Consider the following 25,650-nt stretch of genomic DNA (forward strand, 5'->3'; position numbering starts at 1 on the left):
TAGTCATAGTTGATAGAAAAAACTCTGGCTAATAAAGCATTCTGATTCTGAAGTTTATAGGAAGAAATAATTGTTAGAAGATTTAAACTATTTTTCAGAATTACGCATCAATTTCGTTACAACATTGGTAACGAACATTGGTACGGGAGTAGGCTGTAGGGATATTGTCGAGCGCCCGAGTGGTATGCATCGTATTGCCACTATGTTGGCTCGGTGCTACTGATCGGAGTGATTAGGGTAGCATGCGTGCTAGACACTGTTACCACCAAACACACAAAACAAAAGTTATTGACTAATCTTTTGATTAGTTTACAACAATCTGCAGGATCCAGTTAAAATATATAATACGTTGTGTTGAATAAATAAAAAATGATCAATTTATCTTTAAAATTAACAAAAAAATATTAATCTCAGTTTGCAACAGGTTTTCGACAAATTAAATACCTTCCAAAGCACCATTAATGCTGTAATTTTCTCCTCAGACCTAAGGATTGATATGGTTATAGTAATACCAGAAACAAAAGAACCCTGGGCCGTTTCGAGCCGCGCAGGTTTGATAGCCGGAATATTGCTCTGTTTTGCTTTGGAAATATAACCTAGATGCAGTACCACCATAGATTAAATATAACTCAAGTCGACTAGCTATCACATTGTTGATTCATTATTTTCATGTCTAGTTCACGTTGGTGACACTGAACGTTAGTGTTGACATACTTTTGTTTCTATAATTTTAGGGTTAGTTCTATGATGTGTGTTTTAATTTCTTGTAATATAACCAGGAGACGACCTATTGTTTATGATTACATCGTTTTATTTAGGATAAACTAAGTTTAAATAACAAGAATTGTTATAATGAGCTAGTCCATAATGATGACAAATCTACTAAAGGAGTATGTTTAATCTATGGTATCACGTACTGTATGGAGTTCATGTTTTTGGGCCTGAAATTGGAATCAATGGCCATGTTTTTTGCAGGAATGCTCGGTGGGTTGAGTTGTATTGTTTCAGTTCCACAAACGTGAGCATTTACTAAAAGCATAAAATTGCTAAAAGTGTTTAAGACTGCACTTTATTAAGGAAAACGAGTCAATTCTTCAAAAAAACTTGCAATGATAAAATTCCGACCAGGAGTGGTATTCAAGCAATTAACTTAGGCCTATGTGCGTGATAACTGTGGCCAGACTAGGGGCGGAAAATTATTTGGGCCTAGGGGCGCCAAAATGCTAAATCCGGCCCTGTTTAAGCTATTTGAAAAGGTCTGGATATAAATTGGGAAATTTTGTATTTTTAGGGTAACGTGTTTCTCCATTTCATATATTAGTAAAAGTATTAAATTCAATAATAGCATTGACTACTGTATTTAAACCTTAACACAAGTGTTTATATAGTCAACGAGGCTACTAGTCAAGGCCACACTAAAAAAAAACAGGCCGTAATGCTCGTATAGCATGACGTTACGATAGAAGACGCAATGACGTAATGTTTGCCGTTTGTGATCTGCTGCTTGTTTTAATCTTTTCATGGAAAACAAAAATATAATCTGAAATACGTCATTGCCGTCTTCTATCGTGACGTCATGCTTGACGAGCAATACGGCCTGTTTTTTTAGTGTGGCCTTGCACTAGTGCTACCGCTAGATGGCTTATGCATGTGTACGTTAGTAGCTAGCAGACAATTTGCCATCTAGGAACATGAAATCAGCTGTTTCCCCGTCCTCACTGTCGCGGTTGCTCGCCTAGCATGTCAACAGCTGACTGCTGTAAAAATTGGATGAGGCGACAGTAACTTTTTCTAGTACGCATCTTTACCATGATATCTGCCAATTCAATTTCGTCCAAAAAATGTATACACATCTCTAAGATCTGTTGCCAATTGACAAGCAATTCAATAAAAAAATAAAAAAAAAACTATTGTTTATCATCCCTGCAAAACTGCTAATATTTCATGTTCAAATTTTCATCAGAATTCCGTTAGTTTAAATCAACGATCACATAAGACCAATAGATGGAGCACGCCTATATAACTAACATACAAGCAGTTGAAGCCAGGTCCGCCATCTTAGTGCAGGCATCTTTTTGTCTATGGTGCAGGTTGGAAGTGGTAGATGCCAATGAAAACGGCACCAAAACTCAATGTCCAGCTTCAAAATAACTTGACATTTAGCCTATTATTTCGACTAAAGGTAAATCGTTGAAGCTTCGTATAAAAGATGTCAATTAGTCTAGGACACTATTGGTTCTAATTAAAAGCTTAAAAGTTTATATTTTCTTTTTTAAATCTTGAAATAAATTCGGTACTTTTAAATGAGTTTTAAAATATGACATAAAAAAGTTCGTCGGCTGCTACTGTTTTTATTTTTTGGCCAGGTAAGTTAAAAAACGGTGGATTTCGTGGATAAAGAGCTCAATTTCTTGGATCATATTTTTTAAAATTTTATAAAGAGTTTTAGAAACCATATTGTGGCTTTGAAAATTTGTACATTGTAAATCAAACGCCAAACCTTTATCACACTTTAATAAGATATAGATACATATATTATAAATTAATTTGTAGCTTTTCAGAATTTGTCTTTCGCCCAAAAAGTTTTTGTTGTTAATATCTAAACTAACTTTTTCTAAGATACGGTAAACGCTAGAAAACAAATTCGTGTTTTAAAGGTCATTGTTCAACCGTCATGAATTGTTACATACCAACCTTTAGGGCCTATTGGTGACATTGGGGGGTGGAAGTCTAAATTTAGTTTATTACAATTACATCAATGACCTTGAGCTCTGCTAGTAAGATGCCGTGGTATGGTGGCGTGTCGGGGAGAAGGGAGTGGTGCACGACGTCCAAGTGCCACGACGTCCAATAATATTTTTCCAGTGCCACGACGTCCAAAACATAATTTTTGAGTTGTTGCACGACGTCCAAGTGCCACGACGTCCAAAAGTACAGTAACTGCCAAAAATATAGTCTTTCTACAAGCTTTGGAGTAGTTTATAACTAAACTACTCATTGCCAGTGCCACCCAAATACAGTATAATCAGCTGATTGGTGTCCGGTAATAGTATATTACGTTACTAGGCCTAGTCCTGAAAATAAGTATTTGCCGGACGAGTGTGGTCGTTCCCTTGCGAGACGAAGTCGAGTACGGGATTACCATACGAGTCCGGTACACACATTTTGGACGAGTTACGTACGATAGTTTACGCCATACTGATACTACTAAATCCGTACAAATCCTTATATATTTCTACCAACTAAAGGACTAAAAATCACTAGTCATAACCTCTTTAAGGGGTTATGTTTTTGTTTATAACCACTCATTGCCACCCACTGAGCTATAATTCTAACTGGAGGTAGCACTGAATGTCAAAGATGCGTGTCGCCAGCCGCCATGTTTGCGTGAGGTGGGTGTCCATAAGAAGCCATGTTATTGCTATGACAAAAAAACTCACTTTTTTGGAGTTGCTATACAACCTAGTTATAAGAAGCCATGTTATTGCTATGGTAAGAAAACTTACTGCTATACCAACCTAACAAAATCAGCGACTCGCTTTTGACAGACTTCTGCCATGGCAGTGCTACCTCCAGTTATAATTTTAGCTCAGTGTTGCCACCCAAATACAGTATAATCAGCTGATTGGTGTCCGGGAAAACTCATTGCAGTACAGTAGTACGCAATGAAACCCCATTTGAATAAGCTGGCGGCAAACAGCTGTTTTCTGGACTAAATACTTGCGTGGGAAGTTCGTCAAAATAATGTAGTGTGGCGTAAATATATATTATACCATAAATGTTGTGTTTTTCTACAAACCTATACACCATAGAACAATAACAAAATCAAAATAATTCTTTTTACAAAATTGGTAATTTTTAGTAGCAACTACCCTTTAATTGTAAATTGTTTTTGTTCAAAATCATTTTGTCAGCAAAAATTAATTGTTAATTTATTATGTAAATTGGTATGTACCCTTGGAAGAATAAATAAATAATATATATATTTATTTATTCAGTAGTAGTAAAAATTATATAATTACAAATGTAAATTTACCTGAAGTACCCAACGAAAGTGCCATACAAATTAAAACAAAAATATACAACTCTATTGTCTGAACAATCACTTAGTGAAGCTCAAATTCTGTGTTAAAGTAACCTGCTTAGTTAAGACCATACAAGTGGAATGGTGGAATAAATACATCTTATCAAAGTACGAAAGTAGTTATCCATTGGAGAAGATACAACCAATGATTATAAACGAATACAGTAAACAGCATATCCTCATGCTTTTTTTGTAAGCTAGTTAATTTTGGCAATATCGCTCGATATATATATTATTTTTCAATCTAATTCGATAACTTCCAAGTTAAAGTGTTAGTGTAAACCACTAACCACTCACTGTGTAAACCGAACTGAACCGAACGAAACGAACCCAAACAAAACAAACCGAAACCCGAAACCCAAATAACAAATTAACAAAATAATAACAATCCAACCTGCAAAATGCTGCAATCTGCAATCCTGCAAATTGAATTGGACAAACTGCAACTCAACTGCATAGTGCATTAGCCCTAATCCAAAATCCAATTTAAATTCCTGTCAAGTCAATTGTCAAGCTATAAGTGTTAATGTCTTACAATTTTATTCCTGTTTGCCTTTTTTTAGAGCTGCTTGTGCTTGTTTGGTATTGGTACTCTTTGTATTCCAGATCCAGTGTTCGCGGCGCAGTGTTGCCACTTTTAGGGTAATTACCCTTTTTTAGGGTAATTTACTGGTCTTAGGGTAAAGTTTAGGGTAATAGTAGATTTAGGGTAATTTTAGGGTAAAACTAAAAGTTAGCATAAAAATGGAAACTTTACTAAAAAAAATGAAAAAAAACTTCAAAATTTGGCAAAAAACGTTCATTACATACTATGGCCAAACCATCATATTCGATTCAACCGGTTTAAATCGATTGCTATGATGAATTTTTCATAATAAGTTATCCTAATCGATCTTATCAATAGTTGGGAATTATCTGTTTTAGAATGTATCGATTCTATAACACGTTATAGGCCTGATAAAATATGAAATATTATTCATTACTGGGTTTGATATTTAATTATGTGATTGAATTGAATTAAACTGGATTATTTTACAAATTGTGTCAAGAAATTACTACTATGTATAGATTAAAGCTTTGGTGGTACCGTACTGTATTTTAAAGATATGATTGTTCAAAAACAGTAGTAATGGGTCGATACAGTAAAAAAATACGATAGTTCTTGATTCGATTTTTTTCGCTATACGATAGTCGATAGAGCTGTCAAAATCAACATTTTGTTCTTCTTTCGGGTGGTTTTTTAGAATCGAGTCTAATTTTACGTAAATTGATTGATATTGGAACTTCATTTAGTATAATTAACCACCTTATGTAAGATTTATATGATTTTAACAATGTTTTATAGCATTAAACGCAAATATTAACATTTAGGGTAATTTTTAGGGTAACTCAAAGTAGATTTAGGGTAATTTAGGGTAATTTTAGCCCGCCTTTAGGGTAAAATCGCAACAACGCGGTGGCAACACTGTACGCGGCGTCAATCACATCAATAGGTCGTTGAGTGTTATAGGTATAGGCCTAGGCTAGTGTTTTGTTTTTAGTTTGGTCGTTAGGTCAGACAAGTGTTGTTGGGATTAGCTTAGCTTTTAAAAGTCAGGCATTTTCAGGCATCAGGCTACAGTTAAATTTGTAGAAGTAGCCTACACTGTTAACATTACTGTGAGTTGATTTTTACTGTTATGTGATTGATCCCTAAACGTAGGCTAGATACTTTGTTAGCCAATTTGACTTATTTTACATCTTAGGCCTATAACAAATTGACAATTATTTAAATAGATCTAAATTGTGAATTTTTAAATAGGCCTAGTAATTCAATAATGCCTTTGCTTGGTGAAAAGGTACACTGCTATAAATGCACAAAAAATGAAAGCTTTATGTGGCATCAGACTCCTAAGGGTGTTCAGTGCAACGACTGCCACGAATCCGAACACACAGCTAAGGTTGTTGAAGAAGAGGAGAAGAAACCTGCCACGATAGAAAAACCAAAAACTGCCTCCAAAAGAAATTCTACGAGGGCTTCTCGTTGTTATAAGACTCGGCAAAATCCAAATGCCACACCTAAACAGTATTCTACCAAGGGAAAGGGGAGGCGAAGCGTATTTAAGAAAAAAGATGTAAGTAGGAAATTAATTCGACAATTTTAAGGGAATATTTCAGTGAAATTCCATCCATATTGATGTTATTTGGTCCAGGATCACTTCTTGAATATTAAAATGGTATATATTACCTGTTTCCGTCTGTGATCCTATATTTGTTGTATAGAGCAACCGGTTTCAAGGTTATAACCTCATCTTCAGGCTCTTGTTGTCACTCTTGCGAGATCGTCGAGTTTTATAAACACACAAAAACACTAACATTGAAATAAATAAACACGAGACATTGACAGACGAAGACGATTAACATAAATTCGGGAACTAGTTTATGTTAATCGTCTTCGTCTGTCAATGTCTCGTGTTTATTTATTTCAATGTTAGTGTTTTTGTGTGTTTATAAAACTCGACGATCTCGCAAGAGTGACAACAAGAGCCTGAAGATGAGGTTATAACCTTGAAACCGGTTGCTCTATACAACAAATATAGGATCACAGACGGAAACAGGTAATATATACCATTTTAAAATTCCATCCAGGTAACTTAACTTAACTTAGATGGAAATTCGCCTCGGCCTAGGCCTAGTTTGCAGGGTTGCTGCAGTGGGGGGAAAAGTCAGGGAATTTTGTTGGTCTGGAAAAGTCAGGGAATTATGAAAAAATTCTGGAGTTTCTCCTGAAAGACTACCTTTTTACAGATAGCCTATGCTACATTTTGTTCTTAACAGGTTTTTGTTAGGGTGATGACTAATGGTAAAAAGAACGACATAAGCACTGATGCACATTTTTATATCGATAAGTTAGTTATTTATCAGTACGGGTGAGGAATTGATGTATATAGTTTGAAACAAGTTTTGTATTTGGGGCTTTAGGAGTAAATAAATAACTTAAATATTTAACTTACATTTTTTCTATTCCTTCTTGATCTTTAATAGTCGATATCGACTTATGGTATACCGTACATGGAAAAAGTATTTAAGTTATGTAGGCCTAGTCATATTATATAGAAAACCTGGAAAAGTCAGGGAATTTTATTTAAGTTACCAAATTTAGTACCGGTACCTACCCTGGTTAAGTTACCTACTACACAGTGGGGCAAAACGGATTAAGGTATGTTGTCACTGGTGCGGCTGGAACTGACCTCAAGTGTGGTTGAGCTTACTTGCTAACACTTTGGAAACATTGTAAGTAGGAGCACATTTAAAGTTAACTAATGGTCTGATCGGTAGGCCTTGTATCCTTCTTGTATATTTATGGGATCCCCTTCATCACCGGTGCTTTTGAATTCAGGATGTTCATCTTATATCGACATTCTTCGGGATCACTCTGGTGCATTTTTTCACAACGTCGGATAGCTCTTTTTGGTATTTCTGCGTTGGATCCTTGTGAAGCTCGTTGAATTTATTTTAAATATGTAATAATCTTGAACTCCAAGATCGTCCCACTATTACTCCAAGATCGGAGCTCCAACAGTGATGGGTGTTGCGTTCCCCAATCTGCAGGCTTGCGGCGCTTGTATATTGTCGTGATAGTTTAGTATAAAAGCTTTTTGACCTTTTAACTTTTATGTATTTACAAAAATAATACTTTGATAAAGTTATTAAAAAGTCCCTACTGGTATAAAACCTAATTAGACATAGGTACCATTTTATGCATAGGCCTAATTAACATTAATTGGCGATAAATAACGCCTGTGATACTTTGCAATTGCTTGAATTCGAGCAACAGGTACACTGGTACTCTAGTAGTATTATAGCATGTTATTATTGGTATAGGCCTACTCTGTTCAGATTAATACTGTACATCTGTCTGCCCATAACTTTTGCGATATGGGTTAATTAAGGCTATTTAATTTTACTTACCTGAACCAGTAAACGTTATTTTCGATAACACATATGCATATCAGCAATCATCGGCACATCATCAGCGTTAAAAAAAACATCTACGTTCTTAATTGTAGCCGTGAAAATGCTGATTTTGGTATTAGAGGCCCTACTGTCAAAATAGGCTGATGGGTATTCGTTTAATGAAAACGTGGATTGCTTGAGTTCAGTAAATAAAATCTGTATACAAAGGTTTACTTAATTTACCTCCGCACCCGTCAAAACAATCCTGTGTAATAATTTGTTTAACTACTGTACAGCTGTTTCGTGCTACAAGAGCACGCCATCAAGTAAAATGAACGTCAGCTTCTATACTTCCCTCCGTCGTGGGCACACAAAAAATACACAAATACAAATGTAGGAGACATTTATTAATTGTTGAAACAGTAAACCAAGCGAGCAAAAACACGCGCGGTCCGGCGCCGACAATTGTTCTGTTGGAGACCAGGAAATTAAACTAAATACTTCCATCATCGATATATAACGATACACTATAACGACTAAGCGAATTTCCATTCGCCTGATTGGATTTACACTAAATTGTCTCCTTAAAAATATCACATTTTTCCTTATTTAAATAGAATTAGTTTAACACGTACTTAAGATTGCTGCAACAGGGGGGTAAAAAAAGTTTTTTTTTGTCTAATGTTAATAGTTAGGTAAAATATGAACGCATTTTCCAAATTTGATAAAAATATGTTCATAAACAAGCAAACTACAACAGTGTAGGTACTTATTCTCCATAAGAATAACATGGATGTTTAAATTTACAATTTTTTGGAATTGTTTTCGTAACCTTTAGGCGCAAAATAACGCTTCAATATACTAAATTATATGTGTTTTTTTTAACTGTACAAAATAGGTTGGAAAGAAATTGCTAAATTTTATGTTTTTTGGGTAAAAAAATTGAAAAAAACCTATTTTTATCCCATAAACCCCTGTCCCATAATCCGATCTAGCTGGTTCCCGAACTCGTTAGAATAAATACGTAGGTTTACATGTGTCTACCAAATTTCATCAAAATCGGATAATTTTGCTCAATTTATCGCGCTAATGGACACACACACACACACAACATATTTATATATATATATAACTTATATATATATATATATATATATGAATTTGAACGGAGGGTGTTTTTGGCCTCTGGGGACCTCAAAACGAAAAAGTAAATCGGTCCCGGGTCCAGATCTTACCATGAGTACTACGGTAATAGCTTATTCCCTATATGGGAAATTTGCTAAAAACAAATAAATAAGTTACCGTAACAATTAAATTAAATATAGTAAGTAATATTTACACCAGCTGGGTTAGTACCGGTAACTGTTTTACAATGAAAACAAAATCATACTTTTTGAAATCCTAATGTAATTCTTATAAGGATATTTTACATTATATCTAATTTTCTCTGAAATTGAAATTTCACCCACCGTAAGGGTATCAATACTTTTAATTTGAGACATCTACCATCATTGTAGGACTTGTAAAACTCGAGATATTTTGTGCTGAAAGATTCCCTTGCGGTATAAAATATATACAGGGTGGTAATAAAGTCCGAGGACAGTTAAATATTTTCCAAACGACAACAGATAAATCAATAAGATTTGGTACAACACAACACCACTACTGTACAGTGTACAGTGCTAAGGGTAAAAACACAGTAGAGCAGGGCAGGTAGCTGGTAGCCTGGCTGGTCGCTTACTCGCTTACTGCTATGTAGAATTAAAGCACGCGTTGTTATGGGTACGCACACAGTTGTGCCTAGCTGGTAGCCGACACGGTAGCAGTAAGCTAGGCGGCAAGCTAGAAGAATTGCCAAGTCGATTGTTTGGTAGCTGCAAGCGGGGAAGGCTCGACTGGGGCATGCGCAAATTGCAGAACACGGGATCTTTCACTGTGATCTCTGTATACAGATTGTTGTTTTTTATAGTCGATTTATTTGTTTGTTGTTTTGTTTACATGAAATAAAATTATGGACGTAGACAAATTAATTTGTGCCTCAACGATTCGGGAATGAAATAGCAAATGAACTAGGATTCAAACGTAAGATTATATTATCCCTAGGGCGTACCCAGGATCAAAACTAGGGGGGCAAGAGCGTACTTGAAACAGGGGTGGCCCACCGGGGGGCCTGGGGATATGGAATACCCCCCCAGTCTGTAGGGGGGTCCGTGGGTACTCCCCCGGGAAAATTTTTTAAACAATATGCCGAAATTAGCGTTTTTACGCTATTTTGAGACATTATTAGGCTATAACAAACCTAGCTTGGTAATCCATTTGTTTATAAATGATAGCTAACATTCCGGCTGACAAGCGACTGTACTGAGCGCTACTGTGTCTATGTACCAGTGGTAAAGCGGGGACCAGCGTGTATGCGAGTATGCGACCTGCCCGGCTTTACTGTGTTTTTACCCTAAAAATCTACTTTTTTTAGGAAATATCAGTTTTCTGTCATATTATGGGGACGTCCCGCAAGGAGTCAGAAGGAAATCTTAAATAGAAGCATAGGTTCATATGTACATCAAATTAAAGGTCTTTACTAGCAGAATATAATGCCGGACAACCGAGCCAAGAATGACAGTTGTTCAAAGATTCATTTAATTTGCAATGCTATTATATGCTTACTCCTCAGGGGGCACCCTAGGAATCGGAAGAAAATTGTTAACGTAAGCATAGGTCGATATGCACATCAAGTTAAAGGTCTTCACTAGTAGATTTCAATGCCGTAAATTCAAGCTCAAAAGAACGCCTGAGTAAAAAATGGCTGTCGTTCAAAGATTCAAAATGGCAGATTCAAGAAATCTTTGAACGGCTGCCATTTTGCGCAGGATCAACCTTTTGAAGTGCGCTTTGCGGCATTGTATTCTTCTAAAAAAGACCTTTTATTTGATCTAGATGCTTCCATTTAAGATTTTCTTCCGACTCCTTGTGGGCCGTCCCCCTGAAGAGTTATTGGATCACTGAATATGTGTTAAAATACAGTTTTATGCTCTGTAACTTTGTACCAAGTATTGTAGCTCTATCTACATTATTTTTTAAAATATTTAACTGTCTTCGGACTTTATTACCACCCTGTAGGCCTATATATAATAAATTTAAAAGTTAATTACTAAGTGTATCAACTAATCACTCCAAATATAATGCAATATGACCTTGAACGTAGAATAAGTAGTTGAAGTTGAGAAGGTAGAATAAGGCAATGAAGAAATATATGCAACACATAGCATAATAAATCATCATAATTACTGTACAAACAATAGGTTAGTATACATAAATATTTATAAAGGTTTAAAAATTAAAATGAATGCATGTGACTCATAGTTGTTAGTTGTTGTATATATCTAGTTCAACTCCCAATAGCACATTGTGCATTACTTACCATAAATTATTGCATAGTTGTGTAAGGCAAATAAAGGGTTAGATAAGTGATATTCGATACGAATAAGCTTTTTATCCCAAATCTCCTATCTACCCATTGTTCCAGTTGTGTTACTTCGATGGTCCATCCCTATGAAGAAGAGGGGGCCTGAGGCCCCCCTTTGGATTCTCACGTTGGTAATTTTTTTTACATTGTGCACTAAAAACATCAAAGTTAAATAATGCACACGTATTTGTATGTATAGGACTCGTGAGTACGTGCCAAACGCCCGACAAAGAATTACCTTGAGCGAGAATTTGTTCCCTTAAAGATATATTTTTTATGTGTTTAGATTGTGTATTTACCAACTTCTGAATTGACACCTATTAGGCTACTCCAGATGGTTTTTTGCACATTCTCTGGTTTTTATTTTTTTCTCAAAATATTTAATTTTGGCTTGAGTTAGGTTCTTTTTTACCCTAATGATTATTTTGTGTTAATAGATCATGTGATGGAGGTTGATTTTTAAAACATGTATCTTTTGCCAATTGTATTAGGCCTAGTTAATTTTTTTTCAGTTTTTAGGTTGTTTGTGAGCCAGGGCATATTTTCTCCTTCTTACCATTAACGGTTTTTGGGAAAGAATTGTTGAAATGGATTATGAATCTGTCTGAGAACTCTTCATATTTTATATTATCGGAACTCATGTAAACATTGGTCCAGGGCTCACTTCTGATTTGGTTCAATAAATAATATAGGCCTACCTATATTTTGAGCCGATAATTTACGTAATTTGCGTTTAAATGGTTTATTTTTGTTAGTATTAAGGTATAAATTAGGTTAACAGTTGACCATCATGATTAGAAAGACAGGTTATAGGCCTAATACCGTCGATAGATAGTTTAAAATCGTGGTTTTTTTACTATGAAATTATCAATACTAGTTTTAGGGTGTTCTGTTACTCGAGTTGGAAAATCCACAAGATATCTAATATGGAGGCTCTTTAATGTATTTTTTTTTAGCATGATTTGATTTGTATGGTTTTTTAGAACTAGTTATACTTAATATTCTTTTAACATCAATATTAATTTCCCCCCCCCCCCCAAATCATATGTTAAATATTTTTTTTTAATAAAACCTAACCAAAGTACAACAACCCCGGTCGGTTTGTTCGGATTGTTTTAAATTTTTATTTGTTTTTAACTTCAATATACACTCTTTTTACACAATTTCATGTTTCAGAAATATTTCATTTAAGGTAAGTTGGGTTTTGTAAATTTTTACCAAATATTTAAATAGATTTATATAGCCTACCTCAAGTCATCGATTCTAGTTTAGTCTTGGGCGATTAGTCTCTAAACAACAGTATCATTTTTAAGCCTCTTATCTTCTTTTAATTATTTGAACACATTGTCGTTATCGATTCACAATAAAACATTTAACAACCACAAACACGGATACAATGCGCAGTCGGCCATAACACGCACAATGAGGGAAAATCCTAAAGCTCCACCAAAAAAATGACAAATCGACTTACATATTGAATACTGTAACTGTATGTATATGGATTTAATATTAACTAACAGGAATTTTCTTTTTAATTTCAGCCAGTAAAGCTGACCCCGTCTGGTGCTACTTATACTACCTCAACAATGGTGCTTTACAAGGTAATGTGTTTACTTATGTAACATTTACTTCATTTTGTGTGTGAACTGATTTACAAAGAGTCACATTATGTCTCTTACAAAGACAAAACATATGCCTAATTTTCATTTTTTTATTTTCACTATCTTCATTTAGTTTTAGTAACACTAACACATAACTTAATACCCTGGTATTAGTATACTTGGCTTCTGGCCAAGTATGTATTTAATGTCAAGAATCAAGAATCAAAAGCTTTATTGTCATTGGCCTTTTTATAAGGAATAGACATATTCAACAGAAATAGAAACTAAAACTAGAAAAGATAGTGGGTTCTAAATTAAAAATCAATATTAATATTAGACAATAAATACTTTGTTATACAATAATATGGATTGTTGATGAGCCACTCAAACATTTTGGCCAATCTATGGGCAGTGATGTCAAGATTGATTAGACACTTGTATTGTAAGAACGTATACTCTCTCTAAAAGTGAATTGATGAAGATTAGCTTTAGTGTAGAGGAGTATGTGGAAAATGTACAAATTTACTATAGTCATAATTTTAAGGTTTATAAAAAAAGAAGTCGACAGCTATCCACAGGGCCAGCCCTATGGATTGTTCGTTATAATTTTTTTTTGCAATAAAAGAATTTCATGGGTGTGGGGGGAGTGTTCCCATAGTACAATCCCGTAAGAAATATGTGATTGAAAAAAACCAAAATAAGTAGTCCGAAGGTATTCATTACTAACAAAATCTCTTGAGTAATCAAATTGAAATTAGGTTAGGAGTTAAGGAAAGGCCAATTGGCTGATTAGGATTATTATTTATAATGAAATTATGTACAAATTGAAATTAGATAATTTTAGAAATTGTGAAATTTTATTTTTTTAGAGTCAAAAACAAATTTTTACCCCATAAACCCCCCCCCCCCCATTAACCCCCGTTCTCATAGTCTGGGTGTTTAGTAGTCAGTGTCAAATATTTTAAGGCATTATTATGCACACAAATTTTGATTTGCATCAAAATTTGAGTGCATAATAATCAATATTAATATTAGACAATAAATACTCTGTTATACAATAATATACTGATACCAGAAGTAGGAGTGAGATATGACTATCCAAATTGCGTACATACAAATACGCAATTTGGATACTCATATCTCACTCCTACTTCTGGCAACAGCCATTTTTAGATTTTCCCAAATTTCTTGACATTGCCTAATAAAATCTCATATTTCTCAACTTTTAACCTGCATAATGATATTTTCAATTGCATTTTTAAAATCGTCATTAAATTTTCTATCAGAACACATACAATATGGTACAGCTTAACCCATTCAAAAGTTTGTAAATTGGACTTAAATAACAAATTTTTAAAACTCGATAAAAAGGGCGCTACAACTTGCTTAACATTTTTTATCAAGTCGTGTTAAAAACTGTCAAATAGTATAAAAAACACCTCCTCATTTTAAGCTTTAAAATTATATGCAATATGTGACATGTTGTCAGCCTAAGGGGAGAAATATTGCGTTAAACATAAAATTAATCACTTTTTCATTAACTGCTCGCAATTAAAAGAATGCATTTAGTGAAAGTTGTGTGCAAAAGGTATCTGTATAGTTAAGTATACCCCAAGTAAACTTGTAAAATCAAATTCTGTAGTGTATAGTACACCCCAAACTAGTTGTAGTGCTTTGAATTCCACGCAAAAGTAGTGATATTTATCAATACACACGTTAGCTGTGATTACGAAGATACTGATCATATGTAATTTAGATTATTTTTACCGAACAAATTTTGGGATCACATCATCTGTCCGAGTTTCATTTGTCTGAGGTTTGATAAATAACTAATAATATTTAGATAAATCAACTGTCCGAGTTTTCATTTGTCCGAGTTTATTAAATTATTTTTAAAAATATCAAAATATCAAGTGTCCGAGTTTTCAACTGTCCGAGTAGAGTCAACATCAAAAATGTGACACAGCGTGCCGAGACTGGCGTCTCAGGCGCCTGGTCAGAAGCCGATGTAAACCTCTTCTGCGAAGAAGTCGGGCATTGTGCGAGAGCTCCTCACGTAGACTAAAAAAAATTATATTATATCTTTTTTACATTATCAACAAGTTTGGTTGGTTAGTTTAGCTTATGACGGTTTAATTTTATAATAAAACATTTCCAAATTAATTTTATAATAAAAAATTATAAGTAAACCTTCATCCAATTTTTATCTTTTATATCTTTTTTATATTATCAGTAAGTTTGGTTGGTTGTGTTAGGTAATGACAGTTTAATTTTATAATAAAAAATATAAAAAAAATTAAAAAAATAATTTTATAATAAAAGAATTATAAAATTAATTTTATAATTATCTTTCTTAAGTCGACGTGAGGGGCTCTCGCACGATGCCCGACTTCTTCACAGAAGAGGTTTACATCGGCTTCTGAGCAGGCGCCTGAGACGCCTGTCTCGGCGCTCGGTGTCACATTTTTGATGTTGACCCTACTCGGACAGTTAAAAACTCGGACACTTGATATTTCGATATTTAAAAAAATAAATTTAATAAACTCGGACAAATGAAAACTCGGACAGATGATTTATCTAAATATTATTAATTATTTATCAAAACTCGGACAAATGAAACTCGGACAACTGATTTTTCTAATATTTTGTAATTTTTGACAAACTCGGACAAATGAACTGTAGTGTATTAATTTAATTATAAAATGAATTATATATTTCTAATTCAGATTCAAATATTACAAGTATTACATTTGCTAGCTCGATCCATGTACCGTTAGATATCGTACGATGTGACGTCATATGGCTTGATCAAATAAACTAACCCCATTGGTTGTTTCCATCACACCACCTTCCGTTCCCACTGCTACCTCGATCACCCGACACTCTCTGTACAACAGTCATCGTCCTACCTCACCGGCTCCCGCACACCAATGCGGTTTTTCTTAACGTAAAGTGTGTTAATTATTTTGAGCACCTGATCCTCCTTCGCTCGCACCCAGGTTCGGATGCGACAATGGCGACGAGTGCGACAACCTACTGCGTGGATAAAGGAAGCGCGTTTTACAGTGCAGTGCCATTGTTTCGGTACGTTACATGCCACTAGACGGCAATTTTTACCTATTAAAATAGATTTGCAAGTACAAGGTAAACAAATGAGATTTGAAGTAGATTCAGGTGCTTGTGTTTCTGTTGTTTCGGAACAATTTTACAATAAGCACTTAAGTGATGTAAAACTAAACCCCACAGATCTAGATCTGAGCTCCTATACTCATGAAAAAATCAAACCTGTAGGTAAAATCAATGTTAATGTTAAGTACAAATCAGTAGAAAAATGCCTATCATTGTATGTTATAAGCAATGGTGCTAATCCTCTAATTGGTCGGGATTGGATTAAAGATCTCCAAATCGTTGTTAGTATCCCCAACAATGTAAATAGTGTAATGTCGACTTCAGATGAAGTAAAAGTAGAATCCGGCAATGAGTCTAAAGTTGTGCGAGATTTATTAAACGAATTCCCAGAGGTATTTACCACTAAGCTAGGCTGTTACAATGGAGATCCTGTTAAGTTAAAGCTCAAATCAAATGTAGTACCTAAGTATTGCAAACCAAGACCTATACCTTATTCTTTAAAAGACAAAGTAGAACAGGAATTACAATGTTTAGTTGACGATGGTATCATTTCCACTGTTTCAACTAGTGATTGGGGTACACCTATTGTTCCCGTACTAAAACGTAATGGCAAAATACGCATTTGCGGTGACTTCAAAGTTACCTTAAATCCATATCTAGAAGTAGATAGACATCCTATACCTCGCATTGAAGATCTTTTTGCAATCTTACAGAAAGGAAAACAATTTTCTAAAATAGATTTATCATCAGCCTATATGCAACTTAGGTTAGACGATGAAAGTAAGAAACTTTGTACCATAAGTACACACAAGGGGTTATTTGCATATAACCGACTTTGTTACGGAATATCTTCTGCCCCAGGTATTTTTCAACGGGTAATTGAGCAAACACTACAAGGTATCCCGGGTGTAGCGTCATTTCTTGATGATATTATTGTTACCGGAGCTGACACAGCTGAACACCTGTCGAGACTAAGAGAAGTGTGTAGTAGGCTAAAGACAACAGGGTTAACTGTTAGTAAAGATAAATGTCAATTTTTCAGTGATAGCTTAGAGTACTTAGGGTACGTAATTAGCCAAGAGGGTCTTGCCACATCCAAAGATAAAGTCAAAGCCATTGTAGAGGCACCAGTTCCAAAAGATGTTACACAGCTCAAGGGTTTTCTAGGTCTAGTTAATTACTATGCAAAGTTTGTACCAAATGTTGCTACCATTCTAACACCCTTGTATCAATTATTAAGGAAAGACGTAGTTTTTAAATGGTCTTTGTCATGTCAAAAGGCGTTTGAAGCTATAAAAGAAAGATTAGTTTCAGCTAATGTGCTAGCGCACTACAACCCAGACTTGCCAATTAAATTGTCATGTGATGCGTCACCCTACGGCATCGCAGGAGTGTTAAGCATTGTTGACAAAAATGGAATAGAAAGACCAATTTCATTCACAAGTAGAGTACTAAACTCAGCAGAAAGGAACTATTCTCAAATAGACAAAGAAGCACTAAGCATTGTTTTCTGTGTAAATAAATTCAATCAGTATTTATGGGGCAGGAAGTTCACTCTTTGTACAGACCATAAACCACTATTAGCTATATTTGGTTCGAAAAAAGGGTTACCAGCATTTGCAGCTGGCAGACTACAACGCTACGCGTTATTTTTGTCAGGTTACGATTACGACATTAATTATGTTAAGTCACAAAATCATGGTAACGCGGATGGATTGTCTAGACTTCCGCTAAATTGTAATGACAGGGAAGAAAGTAATGTAAATATTGATTATTTAGGAACATATCTCCAATGTATATCAGAGTGCGATGTACCAATAGATTTTAATGATGTGCGTAAGGAAACTCAAAAAGACAGTGAGTTAAACAGAATCCTTGGATTTGTTTTGTACGGCTGGCCAATCAATTCGGACGTTAATCTAAGTGACTATGTCAAAAGGCAAGCTGAGCTAACAGTTGAACACGGAATACTAATGTGGGGCTATAGAGTAGTCATTCCAAAATCCTTAAGAGGGGCTTTATTAAAAGAATTACATAATGGACATCTAGGAGTTGTAAAAATGAAGTCGTTAGCCAGGTCGTATTTATGGTGGCCTTCTATTGATAAGGATATTGAGGCCGTGACTAACAGTTGCTCAGCGTGTCTTGCACAGCGGGAATCTCCTGTTAAAAGTAAACTTCATGTATGGGAATTTCCTCCCAATGTTTGGCAAAGAATTCATGTCGATTTCCTTGGACCATTAAAAGGACAAATATATTTAATTGTACTAGACGCCCATAGTAAATGGATTGAGGTAGAACTTGTTAGTTCCACTTCAGCCAAACAGACCATTGACAAACTCAGGCCTATGTTTTGTAGATTTGGCTTACCAGAAATAATAGTTAGTGATAATGGTCCACCTTTTTGTTCTGAGGAATTTTCAAAATTTTTGAAACAGAATGGAATAAGACAAATCTTGACTCCACCTTACCATCCAGCTTCTATTGGCCAAGCTGAGAACGCGGTAAAATCAGTAAAGAAAAGATTAAAATGTGCAATCTTTGAAAATGAGGATGTAAATATAGCTTTACGTAGATTTCTTATCTCTTATTGTAACACAGTCCATAGTACCACTTGTGAATCTCCCGCCAAACTTATGTTTAATCGACCATTAAGAACTAGGTTAGATTTAATCAGACCAAACATTCAGTCAACTGTTGCTCAAAAACAAGAGAAACAGATCATAAATGCAAGGGGTACTCATACTAGACAATTAGCTATAGGACAATGTGTACTAGCAAGAGACTATAGAGGGAAGGATAAGTGGGTTGAATGTACGGTTGTTAGACGACTAGGGCCAGAAACATACATTGTACAACTAGAGACAGGCTCAACTTGGAAGCGACACATAGATCAGCTGGTAGGCTTGCAATCAGGCAGCAACATCAACACGGAACATAGCAGATACTACGATCCCGTGACGTCAACATCAGCTGTTACTACTTCCTGTGTATCGTCAGCACCGATGTCGTCACCAGCCAGGCCGCCCCACCAGCACACCCAGCCTCAACAGCTGAGTTCTCCCACTACTACGCGTCACTCACCAACTACACGCCAGTCCGAGCGGCATAGTCCTATTGTTGCGAAACGCCATTCTTTACAACCCGATCAGCTGACTGCTACGTCACCTGTTACAACTAATACTAGGCGATATCCACAACGGGATAGGAATCCTCCAAAGAAAATGGATTTGTAATTGTTTGTTATGGTTTTATATTTACGCTTGTTTGCAATTCTATTGTGTTTATTTTCAGCACTGATGTTTCAATATTTTTGTGTTTATTTTCAGCACTTATGTTTCAATATTTTTCTGTTTATTTTCAGCACCGATGTTTACAATCTTTAAAGTTGTTTTTAACTCTGATGTTTTCAAATTGTGTTTTTATTTTCATTACTGATGTTTTCAATTTGTGTGTATACATTTTTCCATAAAAATTTTATACAAGCTATGTTCAAAAGTAAGGGCGGAGGAAATGTAGTGTATTAATTTAATTATAAAATGAATTATATATTTCTAATTCAGATTCAAATATTACAAGTATTAAATTTGCTAGCTCGATCCATGTACCGTTAGATATCGTACGATGTGACGTCATATGGCCTGATCAAATAAACTAACCCCATTGGTTGTTTCCATCACACCACCTTCCGTTCCCACTGCTACCTCGATCACCCGACACTCTCTGTACAACAGTCATCGTCCTACCTCACCGGCTCCCGCACACCAATGCGGTTTTTCTTAACGTAAAGTGTGTTAATTATTTCGAGCACCTGATCCTCCTTCGCTCGCACCCAGGTTCGGATGCGACACCCCAATTTTTCAAATACAAGGTAGGACTAATAATATATTTTTTATTGTAAATATACACAAATCATGGATAAGCTGCACCTTAAGAATCTTAAATACAGGTTATGTCTCATGCATGTTCTTGATGCATACACTGCACACGTAAATTATTTAACAGTTAATTAAATTTGGACATATATTTTACAACATATGTATATTGGACATATGTTTATTAGACAAACTAAAATTGGCAAACCCATCTAGGTTTTGCAGCACACCTTAACTGCAGTCTTGGATCACTTAGATTTTGGTCAAACTTAAATATGAAGTACATAGGCTATACAATTTTAAAATAGCACTTCTTTTCATTACACTAATGAGGTAAGAGACTTAAGTCATCTGGATTTGGACGAGGAAGACCCGTTGCATGGGCAGGCAGATTCCCTGATCTTTTGCTATCTTATTCCTTGTTTGGGCATTCCTTAAATAGTGAATTGTATGCTACAGATTTATAAAATGAAAAGGACTTGAGAAAGCTGTATAATATACTCAAAATCAAAATGAAAACATTTTTAGATTTCCAAGGCAATCAATCAATCAATCAAATATTCTTTATTCACAAAGTTTAGACAATATGTCTTGCATAGCGTCATTAAACTAACATAAACAAAAAAAAAATTTTAAGGCACCGTTTGACCCTTTATGAAAAAAGTCCACTGGGCTGAGGCTGTGCAATGTGCTGCCTGCAAGCTATAAGTTGTTAAATGAAAATAATTTTAAAGATAATATAGTTGAACTCTTAATTTACAGAGCCTTTTATTTAATTGCATATTTTCACAATGCCCCTTTAGTTTAGAATAGTTTTATCATTCAATTTTGTTAATTTATATCATCTTCTTGATTACTATTTTATTTGTTATGTTCTGATAATTTTAACTCTGACAATGCACCTATTCTGTATGTACCAACACATGTAAAGAATGTCTATGTCTATACAGTAGGCCTAGTTGTAAAAAAGTTGAGAGGACCCTTTCCTATACTGTAAGATTACAGTTGCAGCAATGAAGAAAAGCTAAAAAAACACACAGTCATGTAAGTTTTAACAACGTATTTAAAATTCTTAAGGTGCGGCTCTTCCACCTTTCTGTTTGTATTCAATTAAACTAAATAATATTTCCTTGTATTTCAAAATTTATTCTGTAACATCACTTAAATTGCAAATATAATGTTAATTATTCATTCTTATAATTACTTCTGACTTGTGTTTTCATAAAATACTCTATACTAACCTGGTATTTAATAATTCAAAGCTTCATATTTCTCCCCTTAGGCTGACATAACATGTCACATATTGCATATAATTTTAAAGCTTAAAATGTGGAGATGTTTTTTAATTTTTTATACTATTTGACAGTTTTTACGACTTGATAAAAAATTTTCTTATGCGAGTTGTAGCACCCTTTTTTTTAGATTTTTTCCAAATTGGTTATTTAAGTCCAATTTACAAACTTTTAAATGGGTTTAGCTGTACCATATTATACGTCTTCTGATAGAAAAGTTAATGACGATTCTAAAAATGCATCTGAAAATATCATTATGTAGGTTAAAAGTTGAGAAATGTGAGATTTTACTAGGCAATGTCAAGAAATTTTGAAAAATCTAAAAATGGCTGTTGCCAGAAGTAGGAGTGAGATATGACTATCCAAATTGCGTATTTTTATCGCAATTTAAAAAATTGAGTATCAATTGCGTATTTTTATCGCAATTTGCGGGCATAATAATGCCTTATAATATTTGACACTGACTACCAAACACCCTGTATATATGAATTTGAACGGAGGGTGTTTTTTGCCTCTGGGGACTTCAAAACAAAAAAGTAAATCTGTCCCGGGTCCAGGTCTTACTATGAGTACTATGGTACGGTAATAGCTTATTCCCTATATGGGAAATTCGCTAAAATCAGAACATTTTTAAACTGTGACCCCACCTCATTTTCACCAAATACACACTGTTTAAAATTCTCACATTAAAGCTGCACACCCTGTATGCAATCAAAATGACCATTTCAGGATAGTTGCCATATTGGTTCTAGTGAATTACCTCTTTTCATCTAAGTAAGTTACCATAACCTTTAACCTGCAGCCAAATTTCAGTTATAGTGTAACCTTGATTTCTGAAAAAAATCTGTTTCTTAGCAAATACTTAATCTGTCAGAAAACATTGTTTCCTAAACTTTAAAAGAAATTGAATCCAAAACTAGATAGGGACCAAAACCGTAATTCACTGGTTATTCCCAAAGTTGTAATCCAGTAAATGACCTACTGTTTATTGTTGGTTAGGATTTTGATCTTTAAATGAGTACCTACAAAATTGTACCTTACCATGTTTACTGGAATTACATCATATAATATATTGCAGTTTCCACCAATAGTCTAAGAGCCATAACAAATACGACCAACCTTGTTTGTACAAGTCGCCATAGTGGGAAGCTTGAAGATGAACTAGTTTGAACACTTAATTTTGTATGTGTTACAAAGTTTCCAACCAATTGCAGGGTAGACTCCAATCAGGTTCCAAAGTTTGTTTGTGGTTGGCTAGAAGATTAGGCAAAACAAAAAGCTTGAAATTAATTTGTTTATACGAAACAGTAATTTACTCGAGGGTGGTCATTCACTGGTGCACTCACCCTACATAAAAAATTACAATTACAATTTAAATTGTAGTAAATGTTTACTGATAATTTGTTATGTGTACATAACAATCTTAAGGGGGTTTAAAGCTCAGTGTTGAATCCATATACGTCAGAGAGCATATAGCCTTTTAATTTTAAGTAATTTGTTTATGACCAATCAAAAATAATAATGACTAAGACTAATGTTGTTTCAGCAAACAGTTTGGAGAAGCGGGGATATAGTGTCAGTTCGTGATGTGGAGGGAGGTATATACTACGCTCAGCTTGACTTGTTCCTCAGTGACATGTATTGTGAACCGAGTGCTTCCATTACCTGGTTATTGCCAACTCGTAATGATTCGCCATTCAAAGACAAAGGATTTGATCCTATGTCATATGTACTTGGTAAGTTTTTCAATGAAAAATTTAAATGTATCATAAAGGCCATGCCACCCCTAGTTCGCTCCTGCGGTGGGCGCTAAGTTTAAAAATCGCTCACCATGTTAACAAATGGGACATAATCTGTGTGGAGACATAATCTTCGTCTCCTTCGATCATGATGAAATTGTGAGGATCTTCCAAGTTAGCAGGGACCTGATCTTCGACTCCCGCGGTCGCGATAATATCCCGGATATCATCTGCGATTGCGGATGAATAGTGACAAGCTTCTACGTTAACGGCGGTTGATTTTCTGTGGTCGCGCAGATTTCATCAAAGTCTCCCGCGATCGCGGCAAAACCGATTATTGGTAAAATAAATTTATAAAAAAAATTTTAGACCCCATGTGAGGCCCCCTTCTAGACCAAGGCCGCGGTAACCGCCGTGTCTGCCGTTAGGGAAATACGGCCCTGTTCTCCATATGGGAAATTAAAAGTATTAACCAATATTAAACATCAACACTAACTACAGTAACAGTATAACTCCTTACGTGCATTCATCTTACAACTTAAAAATCTCTGTCCATTAAATTTATTTTTCAACATAATTTTTTTTTTAATGGAATAAACCTTTTTAAGCAGCTTCCTCAACAGCTAAATCCAGAGTCTTATTTACTCAGGTTTAAGAAACATCTAAAAATCACATTACAGTAGAACACCGACCTCGGAATAACCGACTCCTCGGGATATCCGACCTAGTGTCCGATGCTTGATCACGGATGTTGCCGATATCGTGGCAAACGATTGCTACTGTTGCCGAGACCGTAAGACATGCTCACGGGTGTTGACGTGGTCACGAGAGACGATTACCGATGTTGCCGGAACAGCAAGAAATGATCATGAGTGTTGCCTCGGTCGCGGGAGACGATTACTGATATCGCGGGGACCGAACTGTCTCGATATCCGACCTTTTGGCCATTCCGACCATGACCCGGTCTTGTCATGGTCGGACACGTCATCAAGATGGCGGATAGCTAAAATAATCTTTGGAAGTGCTCTCGTTTATCTTTTAAAATCAGTTATTTTTAGCCTACACAATCTATTTTTTATCAGTTAAAAGTGAATTATTAACATACCTCTTTTCGTTCAGAAAAACATAGAGTGAAATAGTCGGTGATAGTGAAGATCCAGGACATTATCTGTCCAGCACAGTTGGAATGTGATAGATAACTGGTTGCACAAATATCCTGATAAGACCTGGTTGCGCAAACCTGCTGAACCTGCTGATAAGACCCGGACAAGGTCAGGATCACCAAGTAACTCAGGTGGACTTGTGTCGTCTGTTTGTTTACATTGTCCTGGACTTTTATTAATTTAACGTATTATAATTGAATTATTTTTTTTAAATATAAAATAATTCTATATTTTAACTTGCTGAACATTTTTACTATTAATTAATTGACATGTGCATACACATTTTCTTTGTTTTTTAAAGGGGAGTTTGTTTACATTGGACTTTTAACTTTTAAAAGGTAAACAAACCCTACACCTGGACTTATCTTATACTACTGATTATTTTGAGAAATGATTATTGGCTGATGGAATGAATAATGAGCCTGTGTTAGGCGATTCCTTAAACTATTAGCTCATAAATAAAATAATATAAAGTTTATATATATATATAGTCCATTCCAGATAAATAAAATGACAAAATTCCCATGTGGAACATGTGGGAAAGGTGTAGTCACGTCAGGTGTTCTGTGCAATGGAGCTTGCAATCTATGGTTCCACAGCAAATGTATAAATATGAAAAATATAGATTTAAAAAAAAATTTGCAAGGAGAAAAATCATGATTGGAAATGTGAGGATTGTTTTTCATCTAATGACAATAACTCCCTATTGACCCTGAAAGAAAGAATTTCAACCCTAAACAATGATACGGAGTTGGATCCTAATACGTCACTGACCATAGCAGCAGAAGCTGGAGTTCTGCTGCTGGAGGAAAATGATACTTTGAAACAACAAGTTCATGACTTAAAAAATGATAGGGTTAAACTTGAACAGCAAGGTGAGGCTAAGGTCAAAGAACTTGAAGAAAAACTGCTTTCTTTGTCAGGAGAAATTAGTAAATTAGAGGACGAATGCTCAGCTAAATTACAAAACACACATGATAAAACAAAAAAGGAAGTAGAACTTAGGATTAATGTAGTATCTCAATTGGAAGATGACAAGCAGAAATATTTAACTCAACTTAAGGAATATAAGTCACAAATTGATACATTAAAGGCACTTTTACGTCAAGAAACAGAAAAGCTCAAGATAGAAAGAATGAACTCTGAAGCAAGTTTGAAAGAATTAGAGGTTTTTAAGGATCAGATGTCTGAACTGAAACAATACAAAACCAAAATTGAGATCAAACTAAAAAAGCTGGAGGTTGAAAAGGATGCTGGAGAAGTTTCTAAGCTATTAAGGTCTGACGATGTAGCTTGGGACAAAGCACGATGGGTGGACGACACCATTCTTCAGTCTTACTTTCATTCATTTAGTGTGAACCCTGATCT

The 25,650-nt window shown here is 35.0% G+C and overlaps 1 protein-coding gene across 1 annotated transcript in view; it reads left to right on the forward strand.

Moving 5' to 3' along the window:
• Positions 1-5,565: 5,565 nt before the first annotated feature.
• LOC129005580 (GATA zinc finger domain-containing protein 1-like) overlaps positions 5,566-25,650 on the forward strand; it is a 32,605-nt gene continuing 12,520 nt past the window's right edge. Inside the window, exons 1-3 of the mRNA XM_054434503.1 lie at positions 5,566-6,198; positions 13,025-13,084; positions 22,927-23,116. Coding sequence (XP_054290478.1) covers positions 5,902-6,198; positions 13,025-13,084; positions 22,927-23,116 — 547 coding nt within the window. The 5' untranslated portion in view covers positions 5,566-5,901. The remainder of the gene's footprint in view (positions 6,199-13,024; positions 13,085-22,926; positions 23,117-25,650) is intronic.

This window comes from Macrosteles quadrilineatus, unplaced genomic scaffold (assembly GCF_028750875.1).
Source record: "Macrosteles quadrilineatus isolate MER2022 unplaced genomic scaffold, UCM_ALF_1.0 Scaffold_24__1_contigs__length_1734639, whole genome shotgun sequence".
Taxonomy (NCBI): Eukaryota; Metazoa; Arthropoda; class Insecta; order Hemiptera; family Cicadellidae; genus Macrosteles; species Macrosteles quadrilineatus.